The 25,384-nt window shown below is 55.6% G+C and overlaps 3 protein-coding genes across 5 annotated transcripts; all 3 read left to right on the top strand.

The window, feature by feature from the left end:
* Positions 1–1,439: 1,439 nt before the first annotated feature.
* On the top strand, positions 1,440–5,774 carry LOC119121266. 3 transcript variants are annotated; one of them, XM_037248680.1, is made up of 4 exons: positions 1,440–1,712; positions 1,989–2,154; positions 2,227–2,553; positions 2,664–3,138. In XM_037248680.1, exons 1-4 carry the CDS (start codon positions 1,676–1,678, stop codon positions 2,986–2,988), a joined length of 855 nt encoding a protein of 284 aa, XP_037104575.1. In that variant the 5' UTR covers positions 1,440–1,675; the 3' UTR covers positions 2,989–3,138. The 3 variants fall into 3 exon arrangements, 2 of the variants coding, with proteins under 2 accessions (XP_037104575.1, XP_037104566.1); XR_005097644.1 differs by lacking the exons at positions 1,440–1,712; positions 2,664–3,138 and adding exons at positions 4,821–4,903; positions 5,078–5,774 and having other exon boundaries at positions 1,945–2,154; positions 2,223–2,553; XM_037248671.1 differs by having other exon boundaries at positions 1,989–2,553.
* Positions 5,775–5,948: 174 nt separating this feature from the next.
* On the top strand, positions 5,949–13,247 carry LOC119121361 (axin-1-like). Its single transcript, XM_037248866.1, has 13 exons — positions 5,949–6,215; positions 8,095–8,731; positions 8,936–9,129; positions 9,200–9,346; positions 9,489–9,623; positions 9,721–9,817; positions 9,892–10,029; positions 10,101–10,473; positions 10,662–10,842; positions 10,971–11,141; positions 11,908–12,186; positions 12,273–12,422; positions 12,680–13,247. Exons 2-13 carry the CDS (start codon positions 8,168–8,170, stop codon positions 12,804–12,806), a joined length of 2,556 nt encoding a protein of 851 aa, XP_037104761.1. The 5' UTR covers positions 5,949–6,215; positions 8,095–8,167; the 3' UTR covers positions 12,807–13,247.
* Positions 13,248–15,129: 1,882 nt separating this feature from the next.
* LOC119120795 (general transcription factor 3C polypeptide 1) lies at positions 15,130–25,382 on the top strand. Its single transcript, XM_037248008.1, has 38 exons — positions 15,130–15,603; positions 15,830–16,012; positions 16,095–16,271; positions 16,420–16,563; positions 16,657–16,753; positions 16,815–16,938; positions 17,034–17,222; positions 17,428–17,543; positions 17,720–17,772; positions 17,855–18,147; positions 18,261–18,385; positions 18,458–18,564; positions 18,648–18,801; positions 18,874–18,980; positions 19,083–19,213; positions 19,499–19,768; positions 19,833–19,978; positions 20,054–20,151; positions 20,227–20,323; positions 20,409–20,592; positions 20,659–20,755; positions 20,958–21,093; positions 21,198–21,279; positions 21,394–21,455; positions 21,590–21,698; positions 21,806–21,948; positions 22,018–22,160; positions 22,239–22,323; positions 22,389–22,501; positions 22,577–22,636; positions 22,726–22,819; positions 22,963–23,135; positions 23,223–23,564; positions 23,692–23,837; positions 23,897–24,234; positions 24,305–24,651; positions 24,824–25,013; positions 25,087–25,382. The coding sequence occupies exons 1-38, from the start codon at positions 15,383–15,385 to the stop codon at positions 25,279–25,281; spliced, it is 5,871 nt and encodes a 1,956-aa protein (XP_037103903.1). The 5' UTR covers positions 15,130–15,382; the 3' UTR covers positions 25,282–25,382.
* The last annotated feature ends 2 nt before the right edge of the window (positions 25,383–25,384 follow it).

Genomic DNA, 25,384 nt, shown 5'->3' with positions numbered 1-25,384 from the left:
TGAAACAATGGCATCCTTGGGCATCCCCGGGGGTTCGGGGATTAGCCGCTGCGCTTCCATATTTGACCTTTATGAGCGGCTAAGTAGTGTTCTCCAGGGTCTCGTTTGTCTCGCCGAATGGTGAAGTGATGGCGCACATACGCACACTCTGCACTATGCCCCGCCAGGAGTGCGTGTGTCTGCAATCATTACAAAAGTAATTAGCCTCTCTGTCCGCTAGCTTGACGCTAAATGGCGTCTATTTTGCAATGCTAACCCTAAACACAGGTGGATTCTCTCACAGTTTCTCTACAAACATAAATGAATAAATTCATACAGAACTAAATCTAGCAGACTTGTTGCCACGATCTTTTCTGGAGAAGATGTGGTTTTATTTTTTGATAGAAAAAAAAAATCTGCCGTAACAGATGCAGACTGTGTTCCACTATGCACTTGTTTGCATAATAGAGTGGCGGATGAGTGTCATTGTTATTTAAATGAGTCACCTCTCATGCCTGTGTGTGTGTGTGTGTGTTGTATTTCTTACAGCGCAATTACGCTGGACAACTTGCTGCACAACAAGAAGAAAACCTATGACGACGTGCTCAAACTGGGATTTAGCCGCAAGCTGTTTTGTGGCAGGCAGGCAGGCACGCAGGCAGCCACGCAGGCAGCCACGCAGGCAGGCAGGCAGGTGCTGTGGCTTCCTGCACACACACAAACACACACACACACACACACACACATTGCACATTTGTTTATTTCCATTGTTAGTTTGGATGACGGCAACATTCTGGAGTGTGTGTGGGTGTGCGTAATCGGTCGGGAGGAGAGACAATTGATTGTACCAGTCGAAAAATGCTTATCAAGCCTGGGCAGCCCTCTATTAGACGATGCTACAGGTGGTCTATTGGGATTTTGTTGATGAGGATTACGCGGGAAGTCAGTCATTTGTGGCGGAAGAGAAAGCCGAGCGGGAGCGCTATTAATGCGGCCGAATGAGTTATCGTAATACCTGCGGCAATTTGCATGCAAATGACTGTTTAGGGCTGACCGGGATCGTCAACGTGACATGGTCACTCGCGTGCCAGTGTCGACGGGATATTCAATTTGTCTGCGGCAAAGCGGCTGAAATGAAGGAGTGCTTCAAAAAGCCAAAAGGTGCTCGCTCCTAACATGCTGATGGGGGAAGCGTTTTTGTTCACTCAGCATACGTGTCCAAATGGTTGCAAAGAGACCCGCCAACGGTTTAGCTCTGCCCACGTTGACCCCCCATCTCCGTCCAAACAAAAGTCTCCAAGTCCCATGACGGGGAAGGTGGCCATTTTGGCCAAATTGTACCGTGGAGACATTCGAGGAGGGGAAAAAAATCATTGGCCTGCCTAACATTTTGTCTTGAAAAAGCTCAATTCTGACTCCATTTTCCAATCTTTTCTTTTATTCTCATTATTCTCTGACTTTTTTCCCCAAACCCCAAAAATGTCATCATGTTTTTTTGTTTTTTACTTTTCGCTACCTCCTATCATTTAAATGAAGCTCATTCTGTCAACGTCTTTGTCCTCCAACAAGACCTCATCAGATTGAATTGGCAGCTGAGGGTGACAGTGCAACATGTGCAGCGCGCACACACACACGCAGAGCGAGAGAGGTGTCCCTAACAGGATTTGGGGACCGCTGCCCCCCAGCTGGAAGTCAGATGGGGAGGGCTGGGTGGCCTTCGTCCAGGGACGGAGGTAAGTAAGTGGCCCTTTATTTAGCATGAAATAACGTTTTTAATCCAAATGCTCTTTTTTCTCCAAAGACTCATATTTTTTTAAATTAAACGTGATATTTTTTATACTCTAAAAAAGAAAGAGACTTTTCTAAACAAATCTTTCCAACAAATCTTTTTGAAAAATGGAACTTGAAAAATGTTCTCATATGACTCAGACTTTACTCTTGCTTTTTATCTTCAAAATAATTGTCAGAGTCTGACTTTGTGCAACATGTGTTATTGCACATACACACAGCTAACAGGATGTGGAGACTGGTAGCCATTTGCTGGAGGCGAGACAGGGAGGGGTGGCCGTCCGTCATCCAGGGAGCGTCACACAAGTGGCCGGTGCCGTTGCCAGTGCAGGAAGGCTTCAAAAAAAAAAAAAAAAATCATCAAGGGTCTCAGCAGGGGGCCTTGGGGTACGCCCGCCCAACGGGCGCTGCTCTCTGTCATCCGAGCTCTCCTTATGCGCCATATTTCCACCCAGCCAGGGTCCGGCCCGACGAGCCCCCTTTGATGCGCTGCGTGATGATGTCATCGCGAGGGAGGGGAGCGAGGCACCATCAAAGGCGAGGAAAGGGGTGGGATGAAGATGCGGAGGAAGAGGAGGAGGAGCGGCACATCCAAGACAACAACGGGACAAAGATGGCGACGGCGTCCGCTGGCCGGCCGGCGGGACGTCCCCCGAAAACCTCCACCCGCGTCGGCACCCCCGTCGCTCGGCCTCGGGATGACTGGCGGAAGGAAGGAAGGAAGGAAGGAAGGAAGGAAGCGTGCGGCGGCGGAAGGCCGAGCGCCGCCGCCGTCGGCCTGGCACGGTAAGCCTCTCCGCCGTCGTCCGATCTCCGCCATCGCCTGTGCTCATATTTTTGCCGTCCATTTTCTGTTCTTTTTTTTGCCCCTCTTTCATCGGGGTCCACTAATATAGGCCTCTCTTTGCCATCAAAGGCAGCACATCAATTGCCTTGACTCCCAAGTGTATGTGCAAGAGCCTTGAAGGAGAGACAAGGGGGAGAGAGAGAGAGAGAGAGAGAGAGAGAGACAGAGAGACAGAGAGCGGGGAAAAAAGACAGACCAACCAACCAACCAACCAACCAACCAACGCACGCCATGTTAGCAAAGATCAAGGCTCGCTTTCACGCCGCCTTTGCCTTTGGTCGGCGGCCGACGTGGCTTTCCCATCCCGTCCCAACGGTTTTGTCGGGGGGAGCCTTTCCCGGACGCGTGATGACAATGCGGGCAACAATATTTGAATAAGCAGCAGGAGGGCGGCCGGCTAATCCGGTGTGGCTAATCCAGCATTGGCGAGGGCCATCCCGGCCGTATTCAGCCGCGTCACAATGCGCGTCAGCGGGACGCCGTGGCGGATTTACACGGCTGGGAAAGGCCGACAGACGCGGAGAGCCGGCCGACAGACGCGGAGAGCCGGCCGACAGACGCGGAGGGCCAGCCGGCGGCCTCGTCGGCGCCGCTTTCTTCCGTTTGCTGGGCGATAGCGCCCGCTAGCGAGCCGTGACGGCCCCTTTGGCGCGCCCGTGTCACACTCCTCTAGCATGGCAGCGCTCCAGCCCAAACGCGTCTCCAAGCAGACAACGCGCACGGATCGAGCCGCTGGGCTCGCCCTGAAGTCGACATTCTCATGCGTCGATTTTGTTGAATTCATTTTATGCCGGCCGAGCGCCATTGTCATCCGGAACGCCGACCCGGCATTTGTGGAAATGGGCTTGAAGAATTTGACTTTGCAAGTTGACGTAAGCAACGTGGCGGCCGCGTACGGGTTCCGAGAACGCCAATGGCGTCACGGGCGCCCGTGAGCGCGGGCGGCCGTGCGTGTGCACCTGCCTCCTCCTCTGTGTTCGTCTCCAATTGGGCTTCATGAAGATTGAGGGAGGGAGGGAGGGAGGGAGGGAGGGAGGGTGGAAGAGATAAGCTGGTTTCTGACAGGCCCTCCTCCGTACAGATGCCCAAATCTGCAGTGGCAGCTGGAACAAAGGACCCCCCCCTCCGTCCGTCCCCATCCCTCCCCCTTGTCCGTCTCCGGACAAAACGCGGCCGTCTCCTCACTTTGGTGTCTCGCTGGCTGCTTTGTATCTTCATTGGAAGTGGCAGTCGCGCTCGCATGCTTGTCAGCGGTCAACGAGTGACGGCTTTGCCCGACCGACCGACCGACTGACAGTGTGCCGCCCGCCGTCGGGCCGTCTGCTTGGAGCCCTGGGATTGATTTCCCCGGGGGATCCCAAAACTGCCGTGTGCTGACTCGCATACTTTGAGATGCCCTCTGGAAAGTTTAGGGTAGGAAGAAAAAAAGCGCCGCCAAGTGGTCAGTGTACAAGGGCTCTTGTGCTGGCACATACGTGACTTGTGTGCGTGCGTGCGTGCGTCGGGGGCGCTGCACTTTGACACTGCTGTAAATATTCATGTTGTTGTGTTCTCAAGGTAGAGCAACTGATGCCGGGTGTATTAAAGCCCCCCGGTGCGATGACCTTTCTTCAGCCCAGAGCTCAGACGGCACGCACGCACACACGCACACACGCACACAAACACACACACGGACACACACACACACGGCGGAGGCTCATTATAGATTCATAAGTAGCAATGTGCCCCCAACGCTTCCTCACCAAGACACCATAAAGGTCAAGTTCAGCCTTCTCAGTATTCCATCTTTGTCTCTCTCTCGCTCTCTCTCGCCTCGTCTCCGCGGACAACTGCCGCAAACAATAACAACGCCACTAGTGTGTGTGTGTGTGTGTATGTGTGTATGCGTGCGTGTGCGTGCGTCGGAGTGATGTGCATAGACTTCCATAATGATGCTTGCGTGCTAGCCGCCCGCCAAGGTCTGCCAATCAAGCCAAGCAAGCCTTCTGACATGGAGAAGCACTTTTGATTTGAGAGCCCATTGTGGCGTGGCATGGCGTGGCGGTTGTCGGAAAGCAGCCCCCGCCGAGACCAAGCCGTCCAACTTCTTATGAAGTGACACGGTCCGTAGCGTTGGCGTCTTTAGTGCCCACCAATGGGCTGAGCGCTTGGGCTTAACTGGCGCTCGACACGTGTTTGTACAGGTGCGTACGCTTGTTTGTCAAAGGCTACGCTCCATCGCCACGAGACAGCAGCCAGCCAGGCTCGGTGGACCTGTGCAAGTGTGTGGACCCCACCTGATGCTTCATGGTGAGCCATTCCATTCAAATCTTTAATTGGACTGTCCTCATTGAAGCGTGCCAGTGCATTGGGGTCTAACGTCTCTCTCGCTCGCGCTCTCTCTCGCACTCTCTCCCTTTGTCTCTCTCTCTCTCCCTCCCTCCCTCCCTCCCTCTCTCTCTCTCTCTCGCTCCTCTGATGAAGGCCGGGCGGGATGGCACTCTGCCCGTCCGACTGAATGACTGACAGCCGCAATGAGGCTGGCGGGCGGCGTGACGCGGCGCGCCGGCTCCCGGCGGAAGCGGACGGGATCCCCTCTCAACTGACGGCAGGCAGGGCAGGGCAGAGCAGAGCAGAGCAGGGCAGGGCAGGGCAGGTCCGACACGACAGGTGAGAAGACTTTTTTTTTCTTTCTTTTCGTCAAAAGCTGCACGGATGGATTAGCAGCTCTTGAACTCGCTGTCGGGGTTGCGGGGTGACCGTGTTGACCGACCGGAGCGTTGTCGGCGAGTAGCCGAACGGACAGAACCGCAACGTGTCCGACCGACCGACCGACATTTTACCGCTTCATCGACCATCGTTGACAACTAGGTTCTTTTTTTCCCTTTTGTCACGTAGACACAGGTGTTATTATTATTAGCAGCATAGGCTTCTGTATTTATCAATAGTTGAAGCCCCCCAAATTAGAGGACATGTGGCTCTTGCATTAAGTCATGAAATTGATCATAAACAGACATATGTTCAGATGGAAAAGATATCAAATGCAACGTTAACATTGAAAATATGATATCATTTACTGCTTTTATTGAGGTACATTCACCTAAAATGGTTTCAATTTGAAAACAAATATGACTTCATCAACGAAATAAATCCAAAAATCGTTTTTGAACGATCAGAAATCAGAAAAATGACAAATCTGAATCCTGGGTAGCATCCCTGGCAATGAAAGAAGCTTTAAGTCGTGCATAAGTCCAATTGTCAAGTACGAACTAACAAATACCGACACGAGAAATGTTCCGTTCTCCACGTCGCAATTCGACGGATGGCCACTTTGGCGTGCGCGTGCACTTAGGCGCACAATCACGCGCGCGTCTCTCTCTCGCTCGCTCTCTCTCTCTCTCTCGCTCGCTCGCTCATCATTGCTTGCCGTGGAGCCTTTCGGCCACCATGGGGAGTTTAAGTTGAAGGGGAGGGAGGGGTCCAAAGACGTCGTCTTCATTTCTTGTTTCTTTTCCCCCAACATTGACGCCAATGAAGTCTTCCTTATGCCGCCTTGCGGAGAACGCACTCGGTGGCAGTCTCCCCAATGCGGTACGACACGGGGAACAGCCTCTCAGAGACGGTAAGACTTTTTCTGTGCGTGCGCGCGCGTGTGTGAAGCAGAAAAACACCGTGTGTGTGCGTGCGTGGAGGGGGGGGGGTCTCTTGGAGCTCATGCTAACTAGCATGCTAAAGTAGCTAACGAGTCAGCAGCTCGAGTGGAAAACGTGCGGCTCCGCTCTTTTTTTTTTTGGTTTTGTTTCTTGTAAATGTCGCGGGCCACTTTGGGCACTTTTGGGAACCTTTATTGTTTTTTTCCTCGATTAAAATGAGAGGCCGTGCATGTGGCGGAGGAGGGGGTGTTTGCTTTTTGATTCTCATTCAGGCCGTTTTCTGTAGTTGTGGAGTTTGTTGCTGTGCTCCCCCCACACCACACCACACTACACCGCAGCGCAGCACAGTACAGCACCCCATCCCCAAGCCAGGCCAGACCGGGCCAGACCGGGCCATCCAATCAATCCATCCATCCATCCATCCCTCCCCCAGGCCGCACAGCGAGCGCCCCTCTCGCCAGGCCCAAGATGAATGAGCTTGTCACTTCAAAGGCAGGCTTGGCACACTGTTGGTGGGCACGGCTTCAAGGCTAGTTAGCCACCTAGCACTAGCGTGTTAGCACCTTCGCCTAACTTAGTCGCTCGCTCGCTCGCAGCGTCTTGGAGTTGCCGTCAACGGGGCTCCCTCGAAAAGTGGGCTTTTGCTGACTTTTGTGTCTTTGACGCGGCATATTCGAATGTTCATCGGCGGCAGCAAACTTTTGCTAACTGTCACCACCGTATAGAATGCGAGATCGTGCTGGCTGTTGTTTGTTTAGCAAGGCTAGCAGCATTCCGGCTATTCTTGTATGCATTGTGCCATGTTGTGTTTGTTTCACACGGCACGGTAGCCGGCTGCTTGCTTGCCAAGTCAAGTTGATTTGTATAGCCCTAAATCACAAGCAGTCGACTTCAAAGGGCTTCACATAGACAAAAATGGACAATTATTCTCAAAGCATCCCCTGATCTTAAGCTCCCTGACACTTGCCTGCTTGCTTGCCTGCTTGCCTGCTTGCCTGCCTGCCTGCTTGCCTGCTTACCTGGTCTTCCTCATGAAAATATGCACTTTAAAATGCACAGACTCGGCAGCTTGATTCCAGCGTCCTCGCTTTCAGACGTATATTTTTATGATTGACAATTTACAAGACTGCCAGCGCGCTTTAAGGAGGTTTCCAAGTGTCACTTTCCCCAAGACAAATATTAAGAAAGTTCCAACCAAATCTGGTGATAAACATCTTCATGTACAGTCAATTGGAATGGAGATCTTGGGTGACTTTTTTTTTCCCCCCTCACAATTTTTACAGTTGTCCCAAGTTAACTTTCTTTGTCATTTTTAGGGGTACGATTTGTTCCGGTTTCCAATACGATATATCACGGCGATAAAAGCTGATTTGACTCGAGTTGTCTCAAAGTGAAACGATTCATTTGATTAAATCAAATCAACTCATTGTTCTGGTTTGCTTACAAGCCTTGTTGTTATCCTATGCTCAAAAGGTTGTTAAGGGGAAAGCTTGCCAGAAACTCAAACCGACAACCCGCCGGCACAATGCACTTATTACCGCGTGGTTTCGTCTGGCTCGCGCATGGAAGAAAAACCTACGAGGGAGCAAAGGCTTTCTACGTTGTTAGAATGCATGAGGAAGGAATAAAGACGGCACACTTCTGAGGCATTTGAGTTCAAGTACTTGATAAAAGTAGCATGACATTAGCGTGGGAAATCTGAGCCGCGAGAGGATTGTTACCAACGCCGTAAGAATAGCTATCCAATTTGTCAAGCGCTGGCCGGCCCATGGCAAGGCCATAAGAATAGATGGGACGAAATGATTCCCTTTGTGACACCGACCGCTATTCTCCTCTCTCTTTTTGCAGGGTGAATCGTTTGTCCACAAAATCATCGCTGCCGGGGCGAGCGTGACCTCTGGCGCCGTGCGCAACCACAGACATGAGCGTCGTCAGGGACTTGCACGGGATCGGCTTCAGAGGAGGCGGGGTGCTGGCCCATTTCACGGAGGATGCGCCGCGGCCGCCGGTCCCCGGCGAGGAGGGCTCTGACGTGGAGGCGCCGGCCCAGTCGGCGCCGGCCCAAACGCCCGGCTTTCCTCTCCCGCCGTCGGCCAAGACGGCCGACTCGTCCTCGTCCTCGGCGACGCCCCGCCGTCCCGACCTGGACCTGGGCTACGAACCGGAGGGCTCGGCCTCGCCCACGCCGCCCTACCTGAAGTGGGCCGAGTCGCTGCACTCGCTGCTGGACGACCAGGAAGGCATCCAGCTCTTCCGCAACTTTCTGTGCCAGGAAAGCTGCGCCGACCTGCTGGACTTCTGGTTCGCCTGCTCCGGGTTCCGCAAGACCAGCCCGGAGAAGCGGGCCAAGCTGGCCAAGGCCATCTACAGGAAGTACATCGTGGACGGCGCCGCCATCGTCTCCCGGCAGATCAAGCCGGCCACCAAGAGCTTCATTCGAGACTGCGTGGGGAAGCCGCATCCCGACCCCGCCATGTTTGAACAGGCACGTTTTCCGAGTCGGCGCAATTGCATATTTGACAGGGCTCCGTCGTGTTGCCGCTGTCCTTTGTCAGTGAGTCGTGGCCCATTTGACGCGTGTGTTTGGTTGTTTGCACATCAGCCTTCCTTTTCTCCCCGCTTTGCAACGGACACGCCCACTCGCAAATGTTTACGTACGACTCCCTCCGTTGTCCGTCTCGCGCGGCAGGCCCAGACGGAGATCCAGGCCGCCATGGAAGAGAACACCTACCCTCTGTTCCTCAAGTCGGACCTGTACTTGGAGTACACGCGCACGGGCGGCGAGAGCCCCAAGCTCAACCCCGGCGAGCGGAGCCCGTCGTCAGAGCCCGCCAAGCCCGCGCCCGGCTGCCTGCCCACCCTGGCGGAAGACGAGGAGTGGAGGTGAGCACCTTCTCCAGGCACCTGCTTTGAACCAAACGAAAATCGTCACCAAAAATGTGACTTGTTGAAGATGCGGGCAGAGGGAAGCGGAGCGAGACAAAGACCAGTGCGGGGGGGAGGACACGCCGGCGGGAAGGCTGACCCACAGCCTGCTCATGCAGAGCGCTCCGCACAGGACCTCCACCGGCAGGCGGCGGCAAGACCCCAGCGAGTACAGGTGAGCCCAACGAAGGCTGCGCTCGGCAGCGCTCGGCAGCGCTCGGCAGCGCTCGGCAGCGCCCCGGACCCCATCGGCTGGCCCTCTTTTTTGCTTGAATCGATCGGCTTCTTGCTAATTCGGGTGTTTTTCTCTGTTGCAGACCCTGGAGAGAGCCGGTGAACCCGTACTACGCCAACATGGGTTACGCCCGCGCCCCCGCCACCAGCGCCAACGACAGCGAGCAGCAGAGCATGTCGAGCGATGCCGACACCATGTCGCTGACCGACAGCAGCGTGTAAGTCGGTGGCGGCTTAGGGTTAGGGCCCGCTTCCCGTCGCCACCCGTGTCAAGTTAGTCGCCTTGCCCCCTTTCTCTCTCTCTCGTGCGTGCAGAGATGGCGTTCCTCCGTACCGATATCGCAAGCAGCATCGCAAGGAGATGCATGAAAGTGCCAAAGCTAACGGACGTGTGCCCCTACCTCATATACCCGTGAGTAGATGCTTCTCTCAAAAAACATCAGATCCAAAGGAGAGAAAAGACAGCAAATTGTGCGCGCCACACAGCGCACGTATCGCATGCCAAAGGACATCCACGTCGAGCCCGAAAGGTTTGCGGCCGAGCTCATCCGGAGGCTGGACGTGGTTCTCCGGGAGCGGGAGGCCGAGGAGCGACTGGAAGAGAGGCTGAAGCGAGTGCGACTGGTGAGCGCGCGCTAACGAGGGCGCCGTCGCTCCAGCCCCTCACCATTGCTAACCGACGTCAACACGCACAGGAAGAAGAAGGCGACGACGACAACGCCGCCGACGTGGGCACCTCCGTGCCGTCGCACGGCATTTTGCTCCCGCTCCCTTCGTCCTTTCCGCCCCTCTACGGCGCCCACTACTCTGAGAACGCGACGGCGTCTGTCGCCGCCTACGGCGGCCTGGCCTCCATGGGGGATGCGCACGACGACGACGACCCGGAGTCCATCTTGGACGAGCACGTGCAGCGGGTCATGAAGACGCCGGGCTGCCAGTCGCCCGGCGCCACCAACGCGGCCTCGGGAGGCCGACACACGCCGCCCAAATCGTCACGGTCGCCCGACGGGGGCATCGGCCCGCCGCACCGGGCGGGGGGGCACGGGCTGCCTGCCGCCGGGGTCAAAGGTGAGCGGCTGCAGGCTCAAACCCAACAGAAGCCTCTGTCCCATCAAGAGATACAATTGCTTTTCGCACGGGGGGTCCATATAAGTGAACCGTCGCTGGACCCGCTTGCTAATCATTGGAAGTCGTTTCTTTTGTTTGATTGTCACATAATGTACTAAAAAGCCGCCACCGTTCTGGCTCGGTGTCAGGTGCGCATCATCACAAGCCGCTGTACCATCACCGAGCACGAGAAGGCCCGGAAGAGACAGCGGGCTCCCGGTCGCAACCCAACTTCCCTTGGACCGGCGAGCCGGCCCTCCAGTACGCCGCCCGCAGCCGCAACTACGCCGACGGCGCCGGAGCCAGCACCCTGGACGCAATGGGCTACAAGTAAGCCGTCCCGTCCGTGCGGGCCGTCCCGTCCGTGCGGGCCGTCCCGTCCGCACGGCCCTCGCGTCTTTCCGGCCTCGTCCGACCGACCGACCGACCAACTGGGCTCGCTGCGCCTTGTTTTGCAGCAGTAAAGGAAGCACGCTGTCGAGGCGAGGCAAGAAGCCGTCGGACGCCTCGGGCAAAGTCGACGACGGCCGCGGGATGGACGCGCAGGTGCCGCTGGAGGACCTGGAGAGGAACCAGAAGATCCTCCAGTGGATGATGGAGGGCGACAGGCAGAGAAAAAGCTCCCACGGGTGAGCCCCGCCCCACCCCGCAAACATGACAACACAAATCCAGGTGCGCAGTGGATCCCCAAAAGGAGAAAGTAGAGGCCAAGAGCTTTGCTGTCACAGGAAAGTTGGAGAGTCAAAGTCAAAAAGTCAAAGTCAGCTTTATTGTCAATTTCTTCACATGCCAAGACACAAAGAAATCGAAATGACCTTCCCACTATCCCACGGTGACAAGACATAGTACACAATATACGTACAAGTAAACAACACCAAAAAATAAAAACAAGAAGGCACAAACAATGAATAAATAAGAGTGATGAATAAATAATAAACAAATAAGACAATAAATAAGAGGAGCAAAAATGGAGCAAGTGTGCAGACAGTCAGAATAGAGCGCAAAAGTACAGGACGCGACCGACGCAGCCGAGGGGCGAGAGAGTTCAGGATCCTAACAGCCTGGAGAAGGAAGCTGTTGGTGAGTCTGGTGGTGCGGGAGGGAGCGCAGGCTCCTGTACCTCTCTCCTCCCAGAGGGCAGAAGAATATGCTAGAAGGCGTTTTGCATTGCTCAAACAAGTCCAAGACAATTGGATGTGTGCTTGCTCCTGAATGATTGCTAGTACATAGCAAAAACATGTCAAACACTGATCAAAAAGACGCTCGTCTCGTGAATGAGAACGAGGACAACACAAGTAACGCACCGAGATCGGAAAGATTGCTTTGGTTGACTCCGTCCTGACCGACCGACCGACCGACGGACGAGATGAGCTGATGGTCTGCGCCTCTCTGCAGCGGCAGCGCCGGCAGCTCCCGGCGGACGGGGGGCAGCGGCGAGTCGCCGCGCCCCGCCTCGGTGGAGCGCCCCGGGGCCGTCCACCCCTGGGTGTCGGCCCAGCTGCGCAACAACCCCTCCTCGCCCTCGGCGGCCCAGGCGCAGCCCTCCCACCCCTTCGTCCAGGACCCCGCCATGCCGCCCAACTCGGCGCCCAACCCGCTCACGCAGCTGGAGGAGGCCCGGCGGCGACTGGAGGAGGAGAGGCGGAGGGCGGCCGTGCAGCAAGCCAAGCTCAGGTGGGCCTCCAGGCGTGTGCGCGCGCGGGCGGGCGGGCATGGGGCGTGCGGCGGCGGCTGACGCACCTTTCCACCCACCGCAGCAGGCACAAGTCTGGCAAGCGGCAAGTGTGCGACAACATGACGGTGGCCTACTACTTCTGCGGAGAGCCCATCCCGTACCGGACCTCCGTCAAGGGCCGGGTGGTGACCTTGGGCCAGTTCAAGGAGCTGCTCACCAAAAAGGGCCACTACAGGTGAGCACCTTATAAATGTCATTGTTCTCACGAGAACATTTTCTTACTCTTTTTCCTCGTATGTCGCTTAAAAAAAAATCCCGGGAAACATTGTTATCAAATGAGATGATTTTCCTTTAAAAACGGTGCCACCAATCATAAAAGTGACAAAGTACACTGGACAAAAGTTGTCTTTGTGCTTTGGGTGTCTCTGCGAGCGTCCGTCTCAAGACTCTTGTCGCTGGCTGAAAATGAAGTCGCATTGAATTTTCCTCTAGGTTTTACTTCAAGAAGGTGAGCGACGAGTTCGATTGCGGCGTGGTGTTTGAGGAGGTGCGCGACGAAGAAGCCATCCTGCCCATCTTCGAGGAGAAGATCATCGGCAAGGTGGAGAAGGTGGACTGAAAAGTCGGGCGGGAAAATACCACGGCAGGTGAAGCGGCATGTGGAGATAGAAGGATGGACAAAGTGAAGTTTTGTCACCTTTGTCTAAAATGGCCGCCGCCCTGGACAAATTGGCAGCGGATGATGTCGTCTCGCGGACCGTCACTAACCATGCTGCTACTTCAACACGGAAATACCTTCGACCCTTGAACCTGCAGCTCGATTCTCGGCGGAACCGAGGGAAGGAAGTACGCAAGTCATGCGGGACGTCGCCCGGCCCGAGGCGGGCCGGCTGGCCGGCGGGCGGTCAAGTTCTCCACACAACCAAAGCTACGTTTTTTGTTTTTTTTTGTTGCGTTGTGTTCAAATTGATCTATGAATTGTGTATGTACAAGGTATGGTACTATTCGTGCAGCCTAGTTTGGACATATCTCCTTGCGTTAATGCCCCCAAATTGTCGCAAATTGCAAATTGTCGTCTCTTAATTAGGGATGGGCGAGTATCGACAGCGGCCATCGTATCGGCGCCGATACCGGTCCAATTGGTACTGGCCACGTTGGCCGATCCCGGTATCTGCAGCCCTATTGTAGCAACTAGGAATTGGAAGACTAGAAAGCTGCCAATCATTTCATGTCATTTTAAGGAACATGTCATCTTGCAACACTTGGGTATAAAACATTTTACATAGCAAACGTTTTAGTGGTATTGGGGACTACTCAAGAACTGAGTATTTGTACCGGTATCGGTCTGGGGGGACTGTTCCACACAACTGCATAAAAAATTTTTTTTTTTTACTGATTATTATTACACGGGTGTACTATACCCAAGTGTGCATCACTCCAGAGTAGATTGGGGGAAATGTATTTGACAAAAACTGAAACCAGAAACGGTAGAGCTCCGACGACAAACGAGTTGCGGTGGGCTCGAAATGTCCTCCTCTAACGACAGAAAAGATTTTCTTTTTAGTTTAAAATAACTCATTCGAATCCCGCATGGAATTGGGGCCAAAGGTCGCATCCTGGTCGGCTCGTGTGCCTTTTAGTGCTGTAAATAGTAACGTGGCGGACGCCGATAGCTAATTTGGGTTTGATTCCGAGCTCCAGTTTTGCAAGTCGCAGGACCTATGAAAAAAGTGCCACGGATAGTCCAAAAACATGGTACATGCTTTTAAGACATGTTATGCCTACTAGCTACACTTAAGACAAGCATGCGCATCCAAATTTCTTCCTGGGAAAAAAATGATTTGGACAAAGCGCTGTTTAAGATCTTATTCGACTCATTGTTGAGAAATGATGACAATGTCCAATTCAAATCATGTACAGTATGTTCCACATTTTTTGTAAGTGAATGAAATGTATTGTCATTGCAAATTTTCTCTAGACACGCTTTCAAAACATTGCATGCCTACTTTTAAACGTGGAGGAAGAAAAATTGGATGCTATTTCACAGACAGCATCCATATTTGCTCTATTACCTTGAGTCAGATGAAAAGTGCAGATCGCAGGTTAGACTATTTCCTCTGTTTTGTTTTATTTAACTAAGATTTAAAAAATAGTTCAAATTTGGGCCCCCGCAAAAAATTGGATCTATTGGTTTAGCGATGTAAAGTTACCCGTCATTGAAGGCAGCAAATTTGTCTGAATGTAAAACTGAATTTGGGAAGTTGAATGTATTATTATTATTATTTTTTTTTTTCATTCACTGTGTGCGTGTCATGGTTAGCATTTAAAAAAAAAAAAAAAAGAGTACATTCGAATGTGTGGACCTCTGGAAAAAGTCGGCGTCCCACCCAAACTGACGTCAACTTATGCCTTTATAAATTTTTAAAAATGATTTGTTTATGAAAAAATAATTTTAATACTAAGCATGTTCTGTACTTGTAACTGCCTTGCTAGTGGATTTTTTTTAAACACTAGCTAACATCTCGTCCTTTGTTTCTGAAAACCAGTGCCTTTTTATCCTATCTTTATTTTTGTCGATAGAAAAAAACTCTTATTTTCCCACTGCTTAATTAGTTTCGCTTCAAATGTGCCCAGCTCACTTGTCGCTATCATCCGGTTTTCTGTAAATATGTACATTATCATTTCATACACGCGCCACCGCAAGATGTCACTGTGCCGGTTCCACTTGTACATTTCTTTTCAAAAAAGGTACTTCCTAAATAAAGATGTTGGCTAAATGGTAGTCTTGCTCCATAGTCAGAAGTGACTCTGGATGAACAAAGAGGTCGTGCTAAAGTAGTGAGCCAATTTCATCAATAGATGGCGCCAGGTGTCGCTCTAAAAAGACCACAGAAGAAGACGAAGCTACCAAGAAGCGGCGCTCGCCTCGGGCTCCATCTTGCGGCGGTCTAGTGAGTCGTCGTGGTTTGCAACTTGACATGCATCATGTGTAAGCAACCCATGGGCGCGAGCTCCAACTGGAATCCAAACTCCACGAAAGAGCGTTTGTTGAAGACAAGTCTATTCCAAACGGAGTGGTGAACATTTCTTTTTATTTCGAAATCACGTCAAGGTGTAGGAGCACACGCTCTTCTGCCTGCGTAAGATAAACATGCTAGCTAGCTAGCTAGTGAGCTGAACGCTAAGTCACTAGCCATGGATCCGCTGGACATGGTGGAGGATGAAGTGGCCTTGGAGGGACTGGACGGCATCACTATCCCTGCTTTGTGGATACGACTCGGGGATAGGAAGCCCGAGTTCCCACTCCAGCTGGACGACGGCACCAAGGAGCTCGTCTGGAGGTCGCTGGTGGCCAACAGCGACCTGACGTTCTACCTGCTGCCCGCCGAGAGGAACGATGTGGTGCTGAACGACAGGTGCGTGCGTGCGTGCCTTCACTGAGCTACGCTAACGTCATAAAGAGATGTTTCAAATCGAAACAACTCTTGAGTTTCCCATCCCACTGGGGTCCAACTCACTTTCCCAGCTCTCTTCTTCTTACACTCACGGAAGGATTCTTGTTTTAACCTCTGCAGCTCCGGTTTCAAGTCAAGCCTATGCGGCGTAGTCTAGTCGACAAAGTGCTAATGAGATGTATGTCAGGTTCAAGATGTCCCACGAGGAGAACGGCGTTGAAGACGGCGGCCAAGACGTCTACCCGCTGTGCATCATCCACAACAACAAGGACGGCTTCCAGGGCTCGTGCGCCACCTTCCATCAAAGGACCGACGTCACGGCGCGCCTGCGTTCTCCGTCACCCGTCGGCCTGGAAGAGGTTTTGAAAAGGTAGCGAGCGAGCGAGCGAGCGCGACTGTCATGTCAGCTTGCCGTGGGTCCGAGGCGTCACTCGTCGCTCACCCCGCCGCAGGTACGGCAGGAAGCTGGTGGCGGTGGCGTCGCGGCGGCGCCGTTTTCGCGCGCTCATCGGCAGCGAGAGCGACCCCGACATCAAACTGATGGACGAGTCCTACTGCATGCTGGAGCGAGTGGGACGGGCACGATGGCAGGGGGAGCTGCAGAGTGACCTGCACAAGTCCTCTTTCAAGTACGCAGTTCCTTGCTTCCTATGTTGAAACAGTACGAATGCGCGTCAAAGCCATTTCTTCTTTCTTGGATTTGGACAATTTGTATGTGGTGAAAGTTTGGTATGCACAAATACAGCTGGCGCAAACGCCCCGTGTCGTCTTTGTCAGGGTGGACTCGCGCAAGTTGTTCTACATCAGGAAGCCTCTGGTCCGCCATCGCCTGGTGTGCCCCCAGGCCTGCACCAAACGCCTCAAGTCGGGGCAGTGGCAAAGCTCCATCCTCCTCTTGCTCAATCGCTTCCACGTCGTCAGGTCTGCTTCGCTCGCATCCGCTCGAACGACCACTGACTCGAGGACGTCAAAACGAATGCAAAAAAAACAACTGCTCTGTGGCGTCCATTTCAGGAGGTCCAAGTACGATATGCTTATGGAGTACGTGTCCAACTTACTCCAGAAGATGCCGCAGCAGCTGGCTGCTTTGGTCACCATCCGAGAGCACCTGGTGGGGATTTCACTTTGTTTGGATGGGATGTTTTCAACATTAACGCTCCCAAATGCCGTAGGAGCTGCCGGAGGTGATATGCAAGCATGTCTTTCGCTACATGCGAGATGCCAATCTGGTGGAATACTGTAGCCTGCCTCTGGAGGACTTGGACCAAGAGAGAAAACCCGTGCGCACCAGAAAAGGTCAAGTGAAATGAAACAAAAAGAGAATGGAAGCAAGCCATTGCAAGTAGGATGAAAGCAGCCTTTTGAGATTGAATTTGAAAAATTGTTTTCAGGCAACAAAGTCAAAGTGCGCTGCCTGAAGCTCATCAAGCCGTACGCGGGCAAGGCGGTGAGCGGCGCCGCCGCCGACGAGTGGAAGGCGGACGACGACGATGACGACGACGAGGGCGACAAGAGGCGAGCGCTGCCCCCCGTGGGCCGGATCATGGAGACGGATTTCTTGTCGCAGGCGTACAAGCTGGGTGTGTTGGCGAGCGCGTTGCCGCTGCCCGTCGCTGGCCGCCACTGGCCGCCGTTGGCCGCCGTTGGCCGCCGCTGGCCGCCGCTGGCCGCCGCTGGCCGCCGCTGGCCAGCGATGTTGGCCGTCGCTGGCCAGCGACGTTGGCCGCCGCTGGCCGCCGCTGGCCGCCGCTGGCCGCCGTCTGATTTTGTCGCTTGGCCACGCAGTCGTATCGAGCGGCACCAAGGGAATCCCTCAGTCGGGCATCGCGTCCAGGATGAACATCGGCAAGCTGGAGGCTCGCATGGTCTGGAGGAAGTTGGAGAGAGACGCCGTGGTCAAGGTAAGACACTTGGAAAGGAGGGGCCTCCCTCCCTCCCTCCCAGGGGCCTCCCTCCCTCCCTCCGTCCATCCAGCAGCCTTGCACTTGCACTCTGAAGAAGCTCAATAAGTCAAGCGCGTGGACTTCTTGGGAAAGGAGTTCCCGTTTCCTCACGTCGCAATCCTTTCACCTTGCAGGGCTTCATGGTGGACGAAGGCCGCCAGAGGGTCACCAAGTTCATCGGCCACAGGTACACTCGCTGGCGGCCACAAATGCCGGAGCTCGCCGCCGCTACGCTACGCTTCCGCTACGTTTGTCCTCCTCCTCGCTAGGAGCGTGTGCGGCAGTGACGACCTGCGGCTCCTCTCCAAAGAGAAGCAACGCAAAGCAAAGCTTTTCCACTCCTCGGCCCCGCCCCGTTCGGCCGCCGGCAAGCGACGATGCAAAACTCCCAAGAAGAGCAGAGCGGCCGGCGAACGGGCAGAAGAGGAAGGCCGTGACGCCGCTTTGGATTTGCCGGTCGGGACCGAACCCACAGCAAAGCCCGCGGAGACGTTCCAGCAGGCCGTCGCGGAAGCCGCTCTGACTCCAGAGGTGCCGGACGCGGAGCCCATCAGCGCCTCAGGTCAGGGCGGGGCAACGAGTGGCGTCTCGGCCGTTGGGGCTACCCACCAGTGATTGATTTCTTTCTTTCTTTCCTTTCCTCTTCATTCTTTCTTCCTGCATCCTTCCTTCCAGAGGAAGCTTCAGTCGAGGAGAAAGAGGAGGAAGAAGGAGCTTTGCCTCCACGCCAGGAGGAGGAGGAGGAGGAAGGGACGCCATCAAAGGACGTGGAACTGGTGGATCCCAGCGACCAGCAGCTGGTCTGTCTCCTTTTTTCTTCCTCTCCGATGGCGATCGACGCCGAAGCTAACCGCCAAACGTCTCTAACCCAGTTCGCCAAGCGCAACCGCAGGTCCACCGAAACCTACCGCATGCTCCGGAGGAAGAACCTCATCATCGAGGCCGTGCACAAGCTCAAAGTCATCGACGGCCTTTACCCGTCAGTCCCCGATGACGCCGTTTTAGCCCGCAACCGTGACCGCCATCCGTCTCCTCTCCCTCCCTCCCTCCCTCTCTCGCCAGCCTGCAGAAGCTGATCAACGACGAAGAGAAGCTGCAGGGTCTCTCCGCCAAGTGCTGCAAGAAGACCACGGCGCGTCTCGTCCAGACACTGTGCAGAGAAGGACTGCTCAAGACGTTCACCACCACCGTCATCCAGGACAGCATCAGCAGGAAGGTGGCTGGCCCAGGCACCAGCAACAGCAGCGCCCGCGCTAACATGCCGTCTATAACGTCTGCGTCCTTCCAGCTCGACCTGTACGTGCATCCGTCCGTCCAGCCCGACGACGAGCTGGTGAGAGCGAGCATCGATCAGGCCCGCTTCAAAATCACCAGCTCCGTCCTTCCTGCCGCATGGTAAGAGCGAGCGAGCGAGCGAGCGCCGCCCAAGTGGTGTCCGCCTGCCCGCCGCCCAAGTGGTGCCCGCCGGCCCGCTTCTCACGTGCTCCGTGGTTGCAGCCGGCAGGCGCCGGGGGGCAAAGAGCGGCCCCCCAAAGCCCAAACGCAGGAGACCAGTAAGAGTTTCAGGAGCTTTGCCGAGATCAAGGAGGAACACTCGGCGGGGGACCAAGTGTTCAAGCCCACGCTAGGTGAGTGAATTGGTTGGTTGGTTGGTTGGTTGGTTGGTTGGTTGGTTGGTTGGTTGGTTGGTTGGTTGGTTGGTTGGTTGGTTGGTTGGTTGGTTGGTTGGTTAATGGTTGGTTAATGGTTGGTTAATGGTTGGTTGGTTGGTTAATGGTTGGTTAATGGTTGGTTAATGGTTGGTTAATGGTTGGTTGGTTGGTTGGTTGGTTGGTTGGTTGGTTGGTTGAACATTTATAAAATGGACCAGAATGCTGACCCATTGGCACAACTTTGCTTTGTTCCCGCATCAGTTCGAGGACTGGGCAAGGCTCTGGGCTTCCAGCCCAAGATGCACCGCCTGCGTGTTTTGCACTCCTTCCTCTGGTACGTCATCTACGACCACCCCCTGGGGCCCAGACCCCCCTGGATGGCCGGCCCTCCGGGCGCTCCCGAGGTCGTCGTCCAAGAGCCGCCGGAAAAACCGGACGAGCGCGTCGTCACCCTCAAGGACCTGGACGCCGCCTTGTCCGAGGACGAGGCGGTGACGGAAATTCCCAGTCACGCCAGTTGTGAAATCAAAGGTGAGAGACCATTGTCTGTCTCTCTCCGTTGTTGCGGTCCGGGCCGTCAGCCTTTGCTCATCAGTTTACAGCGAGGAGGATTCGTGGAAGAGGTTCGTCCCGCCCGTTCGCAGGCACTGCGATCGGGGCAGCGGCTGGGTGATCGTGGGGGACCTGCTGCTCTGCCTGCCGCTCTCCATCTACGTCCAGCTCATCCAGATCAACTACCAGGTGAGCAAATAAAGTCTCATCCCAAGCAAAGCGACGTGCGTCCACATGCGTGTCGGTTCCGTGGCGGGCGGGCAGGTGGACGGCCTGGAGGAGTACTTGAACGACCCGGTCAAGCAACACCATCTGATTCAGCAGCTGCCCCTAGCCATGAGGAAAAAGCTCTTTTTCAGACGGTCAGCGGAGCCCGCCCGTGGCGCCCAGCGTAGCCCGCCCGTGCCGAGTCCGATTGTGCTCTCTAACCCTCCCAGGAAATACGTCTACGTCTTCTTTGAGAACCTCCAGCGCTTGGTCTGCATGGGCCTGCTGCACTTGGCTCCCGTGGAGAAGCTGAAGGAGAAAGACATGGTGAGCGCGGGGAGAGGAGACCTTTGTTTCCCGGGTCGGCTCGACTCCTAACGGGCCTCACCGCTGCGCCGAATGTCGCGGGCAGCTCTTTTGCTACCTGAAGCGCCACGCCACCATCGTGGACACCATGAACGCCGAGCCGCACTACTGGCTGGCGAAGGAGCCCGCCGACAAACCCTTTGACAGACGTCGCTACACTTTCAGCAGCGGCGACGACGTGGACTCGTACTGGTTTGACCTCATGAGCATCTGCCTCAACACGCCTCTGGGTGCGTGCCGCCACACACAGCGCCACCTCGTGGATGCCCAGTGTTGCAATTGCCCTTCCTTGTCAGGCTTGATTCGGCCCAAGCGCGGCACCGCTGACGACGAGGCGGCGCCGTCCTTTGTGAACGATCGAACCCTCTTTCTGGGCTTGGCTTCCTTGCTCAAGTAGGTTCCACGCACGGCGCGGCTGCTTCGTTCTCTTGAGTTTCAAAGGCTTAAGCCAAAACGCGAGTACAACTACTAGAAACGTAGTTCATGACAGGTCAGAAGAGATAAGAGCAATGTGAAAAGGAGAAAATGAAAAGTGCCTTTGAAAAGAGCCAGTTTGAAAAAAGCCATTTGATGAGCCATTGTCCCAAATGGACAGGGGCAGCAACGCGGTGTGCGACGACGGCACCACGCCCGGCGACGGCAGAGGCGCCGCCGGTCTGGCCTCCGAGTTCTTTGCTCATCTCAAGCGCAACTGGCTGTGGACCAACAGCCTGCTGTCCTGTAACAAAAGGGTACGTCTGCTCGCCCAAACAGAGGGAGGGAGGGAGGGAGGGGACAGCGGGAGGGAGGGGACGGCCATTGCTAAGCCGCTTTTTGCCTTGGCGTGCCTTTGCAGCGCCCCGCCGGATCCGACAACAGCAAATTGCGTCTGATGAGCCTGCTGAGTAAAGAAGCGCTGCGGGCGGCGCTGAGAGCCGGTGAGTGAGTTGGCCGTCGCCGGACCTCTCCAGGCAACCACCCTCCCTCCCTCCCTCCCTCCCTCCCTCCCTCTCACTGGCTCTCTCTGGCTCTCTGGCTCGTCTTTTCCACAGGAGCGTCTTCGCCTCGCTTCCTGACCGCCAAGAAGTCGGCGGTGACGCAAGAAACCGTGGAGGTGAGGAGCTTTACGACTCGATCCGCCTGCTCTGGTGGTAACAAAATGCTTTTCGAATTTTTGAGAGAGGGGCAGATGTTTTTCAAGGAAGCCACATCAGGGAAAGCCTTTGTCACTCGCGTCTTTGCCGGCAGGTGGCCGTCGAGCCGTCGTCCAGGAACCGGGAGGTGGTCGGAGGCAAGGGGCGCAAGAGGAAGAGACCCAAAAAGGAAGTTGTCAAAATTCCTCGCAAGAAGAAAAAAGGTGTGTACGGTTCATCTGCTGAGTGAGCGACAGGACAAGAAAGATACTCAGCACAAAGGGGAAATCAACAAATATGTTGTTTGCTTGCTGGCTTGCTTGCTTTGTAGAGCCCAAGAAGCGCATCCCCGCTCACGACGAGGCCGACCACCGCGCGCTGAAAAAGATGACCAGGCGGCGAGTCATCTGGGCGGTGCAGGAGGACTCTCTGCTCATGCTCTGCGCCGTGGCCTCGCATCTGCTCAACAGCAAAGTAGGCACAATGTGGCTTTTGCTCTTTGTGGCTTTTGCCACTCATCTTCTGCCGGCGCCTGCCTTTCAGTTGCGGAGGACCTTTGTGGCCCACTGCTTGGTGCGCGACCTTCTCCAGGGCGAGTTTCAGATCTCCGAGGACAAGACCTCGCTCGCCGTCGGGCGGCGCACTCGCTACATCCTCAAGAATCCGCAGACCTTCCTCAACTACAGGTTCCGATGAAAGAAAAAAAAAAGTCACAAATACAAGCTCAAATGATTGGATCCCATTCTGCTTATTTGGTTGGACAGGATCTGCCTGGCTGAAATCTATCAGGACAAAGAGCTGCTGAAGCAGCTGCAGGACAACAAGCCCGCCGATCCCAATAACGCCGAGGTAACGACACCTCGGCCCGTCCTTCGCCGATTGGCCCCAACGGCCCCTTTTGTCACGGTCCTCAGGACTGCGCCAAAGCCTTCGCCCAGTACGTGGAGCTCCTCCGACAAAAGTTCAGCTCGGTCCTCAGCGCCGACGACGCCCGATTGCCCGAAAGCAAAAGCCAAGTCTTCTCGTTGTGAGTGAGGAAAGCCCAAGGATGCGAGGCAAGCGGGAACCTGTCCTAATCCTTCTTTTCTTTTTTGCCCCTCAGCTCCAAAGTGTGCACAATCGCCACGGACAAGCAGGTTCCCTGCAGGGACACCCTGACCTGGTAGGCGTCCCGTCTTTCCCTCCCTCCCTCCCTCCCTCCCTCCCTCCACTGACGGACGGCAAACAAGCTTGCTTCTGCTACTCTTGCAGCACCAAGGACATCCAGACCTTAGTGCTGTTCAACCTGATCCAGAGCACGCTGGCCATGACCAACCATCAGATGAAGGAGTCCAGATCCTTTCAGGTGCTCCTGCAATGTGCTGAAAAGGCCTCTTGACAAGTGTCATTTTTGCCGTGGCTTGCGCTTGGCCCCCTAATGCTGTCTGTCTCCCGTCTGTCTGTCTGTCTGTCTGTCTGTCTGCGTGCATCTGTCTGTCCGGCTGTCAGACGTTCCACGTTTACAGCCACTACCCACAGGACCTTCTGTGCCAGGTGTTTGTTCAGTGCCGTAAACGTCACATGGTCAACCGTCGGCGCGTGTGCCACACGGTGGGACCCAAGAAGAACCGAGCGCTGCCCATCCTGCCCATGTCCTTCCAGCTCTCGCAGTCCTACTTCAGGTATCCTCTTTCAACAAGTACGAGCAAAAGGTTCTCAGGCTGTCGTCAACAACTGCTGCTGCTGCTGCTGCTGCTTTTCCCCGGCAGGTTGTTTTCCTGGCGTTTTCCTCACACCCTGTGCAGCGACTCCTTCCGCTTCCTCAAGACCTTAGCGGACAACGGCACGGGCGACGACGGGCCGCCCGTCTCCTTCCGTCTGGAGAGGAAAAACCGCACAGCGGCCAACGGCGAGGAAGAGCCGGAAGGAGAGGCGCTCCCGGGCCACGGTCCCGAAGGTTCCCCCACGACGCGCTTCTCTCTGGACTCTCCCGGAGGAGCGTGCGTGGTGTCGCTCGCCCTCATGTCTTTGGGACTCCTGTCCGTGCACGTGTCTGTCCCTAACAAGATGGTTGTGGTGGACAGCGACCTGGTGGATAATGACTTTAAAAGGTATGGCCGCAGCCTGAGCACGCACGCCGTGCCGTGCCGTGCCGTGCCGTGCCGTGCCGTGCCGTGCCGTGAGAGCTAGCTAGCAACGTGATCGCCTCTGGCCACTTTTCCTTCGTGTGACTCTCAGCACGGCGTCTTTGGAGGACGAAGACGACGAGGACGAAGTGGCCGGCGCGGTGTCGTGCGAGGGCAAAAAGAAGTTGCGGGTCAGCGCTTACCGGGCTTCGCACACAAAGTACCTGTTGATGAAAGGCTTTTTTGTTCCCGGCATCGGTACGTTAACGGAAAGGAGAACGAAAGTCGCTGTCAATAACCAACGCGTGGCTCGGCAGTGCAACTCCGCAACCTGAACACGAGCGACAACATCGTGGTGGAGTCGTGCGTGGTCAGGATGCGGCTACGACAAACGCCCCTCGGCGCCTTGCTGAGCCACCACGGCGCCTCTTTGGACTTGTCCCGATCGGGCCCGGCCCTGCTGCCGTCCGTCCTCACCCGCTGCGTCGGCGAGGGGGCGCCCGCTCCGGCCCGGCGTGCCGACTACTCCCCAGAGGACTGGCGAGCCCGCGCCCAGCTGAGCCGGCGCCTGGACACGGCGGGAGAAATCGGCGTGGACCAGGCCGACCTTCTCCGGGAGCTCGCTCACCTCCCGAGCCCGGAGCGCTACCTGGAGGTAAGTCCCCCGGCGGCGTCTGTCCTCTCGGCACGTCCCGCACGCACACTTGAGTATTTTGCTTTGGCAGGATTTACAGGAGGAAGGTCAGGTGGTCAGGGTGGGCGCTTACGGCTTTCGCTGGGTGCTCAGCCGCCACGCCGCGCCCTGGATCCTTACCATCCAGCCCAGAACCTGGCCCCACACGCAGGCCGCCCCCGGCGACGATCCCTTCCTTCACAAGAGGCCAGGTGAGACGGAAGGGGAGCCGCCGGCCAAAAAGATGGCCACGGACGAGGGGAGCGGCCAGAAGAACCAGGAGGCAAAGCCGCGAGCCCAGGACTCTGTGGATGAGGAGCAGTGCCGTGCCTCCGAGGAGGAGGATGAGAAGAAAGACGGAGAAGGCGCTTTGCCGCAACAGGTCGATGACCTTGACGGGTAAGTTTCCCTTTTTTGGAACGAGAATGCATCTTTTGAGAATTGAAGCTAAAAGTAGTCAGTCATTCGACAAGGAGGGAGTTCCAATCTTGGCTTGTGGCCAATTGTCTCCCAAGCGCGATGACGTGGCGCCGTTCCAACCTTGCCGTCTTTTCTGTGTGGGCTGGCAAAGCGGCGAGAGCGTGAGCTTCGCCAGCCGTCCGTGGCGCCTGGTGGACGGCACGCTGAACAGTCAGGTGTGCAAAGGCATGCTGGAGGCCGTCCTCTTCCACATCATGTCCCGTCCCGGCATCACTCGGCAAAGGCTGCTGTCCTACTACGAGGCGGTCCTGCAGCCCGTGGTGGCGCTGGAGCTGCTCCAGGTGAAAGCCTTTTTCGGCCGGCGCTCTCTCGTCTGCGGCCGGCTCGCCGCTCACGCCGCCTTCTCTCCCGCAGTCGCTGGTGGAGCTGGGCTGCGTGGTCAAGCGCACGCTGGTCAAGAGAGGCAAGCCGGCGCTGTTCGGGCCCCCCCCGGTGACGACGGAGAGGCAAGAATGCGTTTTTTACGAGCCCACCGTCGACTGCGTCCTCAGACTGGCTCGGGTGCTGCCCAATGAACACCACTGGAACTATTGTAAGAAGCAGCCTTGACAGGACTGGCCGGGCCAATCGCCTTCTTTGGGTTGCCGTCGGATTTACATTCAAATTCAAGAAGGCTTCCAACTCCCGGTCCTCGGCCTTGCCTTTTGCGCGC

The sequence above is a fragment of the Syngnathus acus genome, chromosome 1, assembly GCF_901709675.1.
Source record: "Syngnathus acus chromosome 1, fSynAcu1.2, whole genome shotgun sequence".
In the NCBI taxonomy this organism is placed as follows: domain Eukaryota; kingdom Metazoa; phylum Chordata; class Actinopteri; order Syngnathiformes; family Syngnathidae; genus Syngnathus; species Syngnathus acus.
Note: the sequence above shows the minus strand (reverse complement) of the source record. Positions and strands in the feature narration are given on the sequence as shown.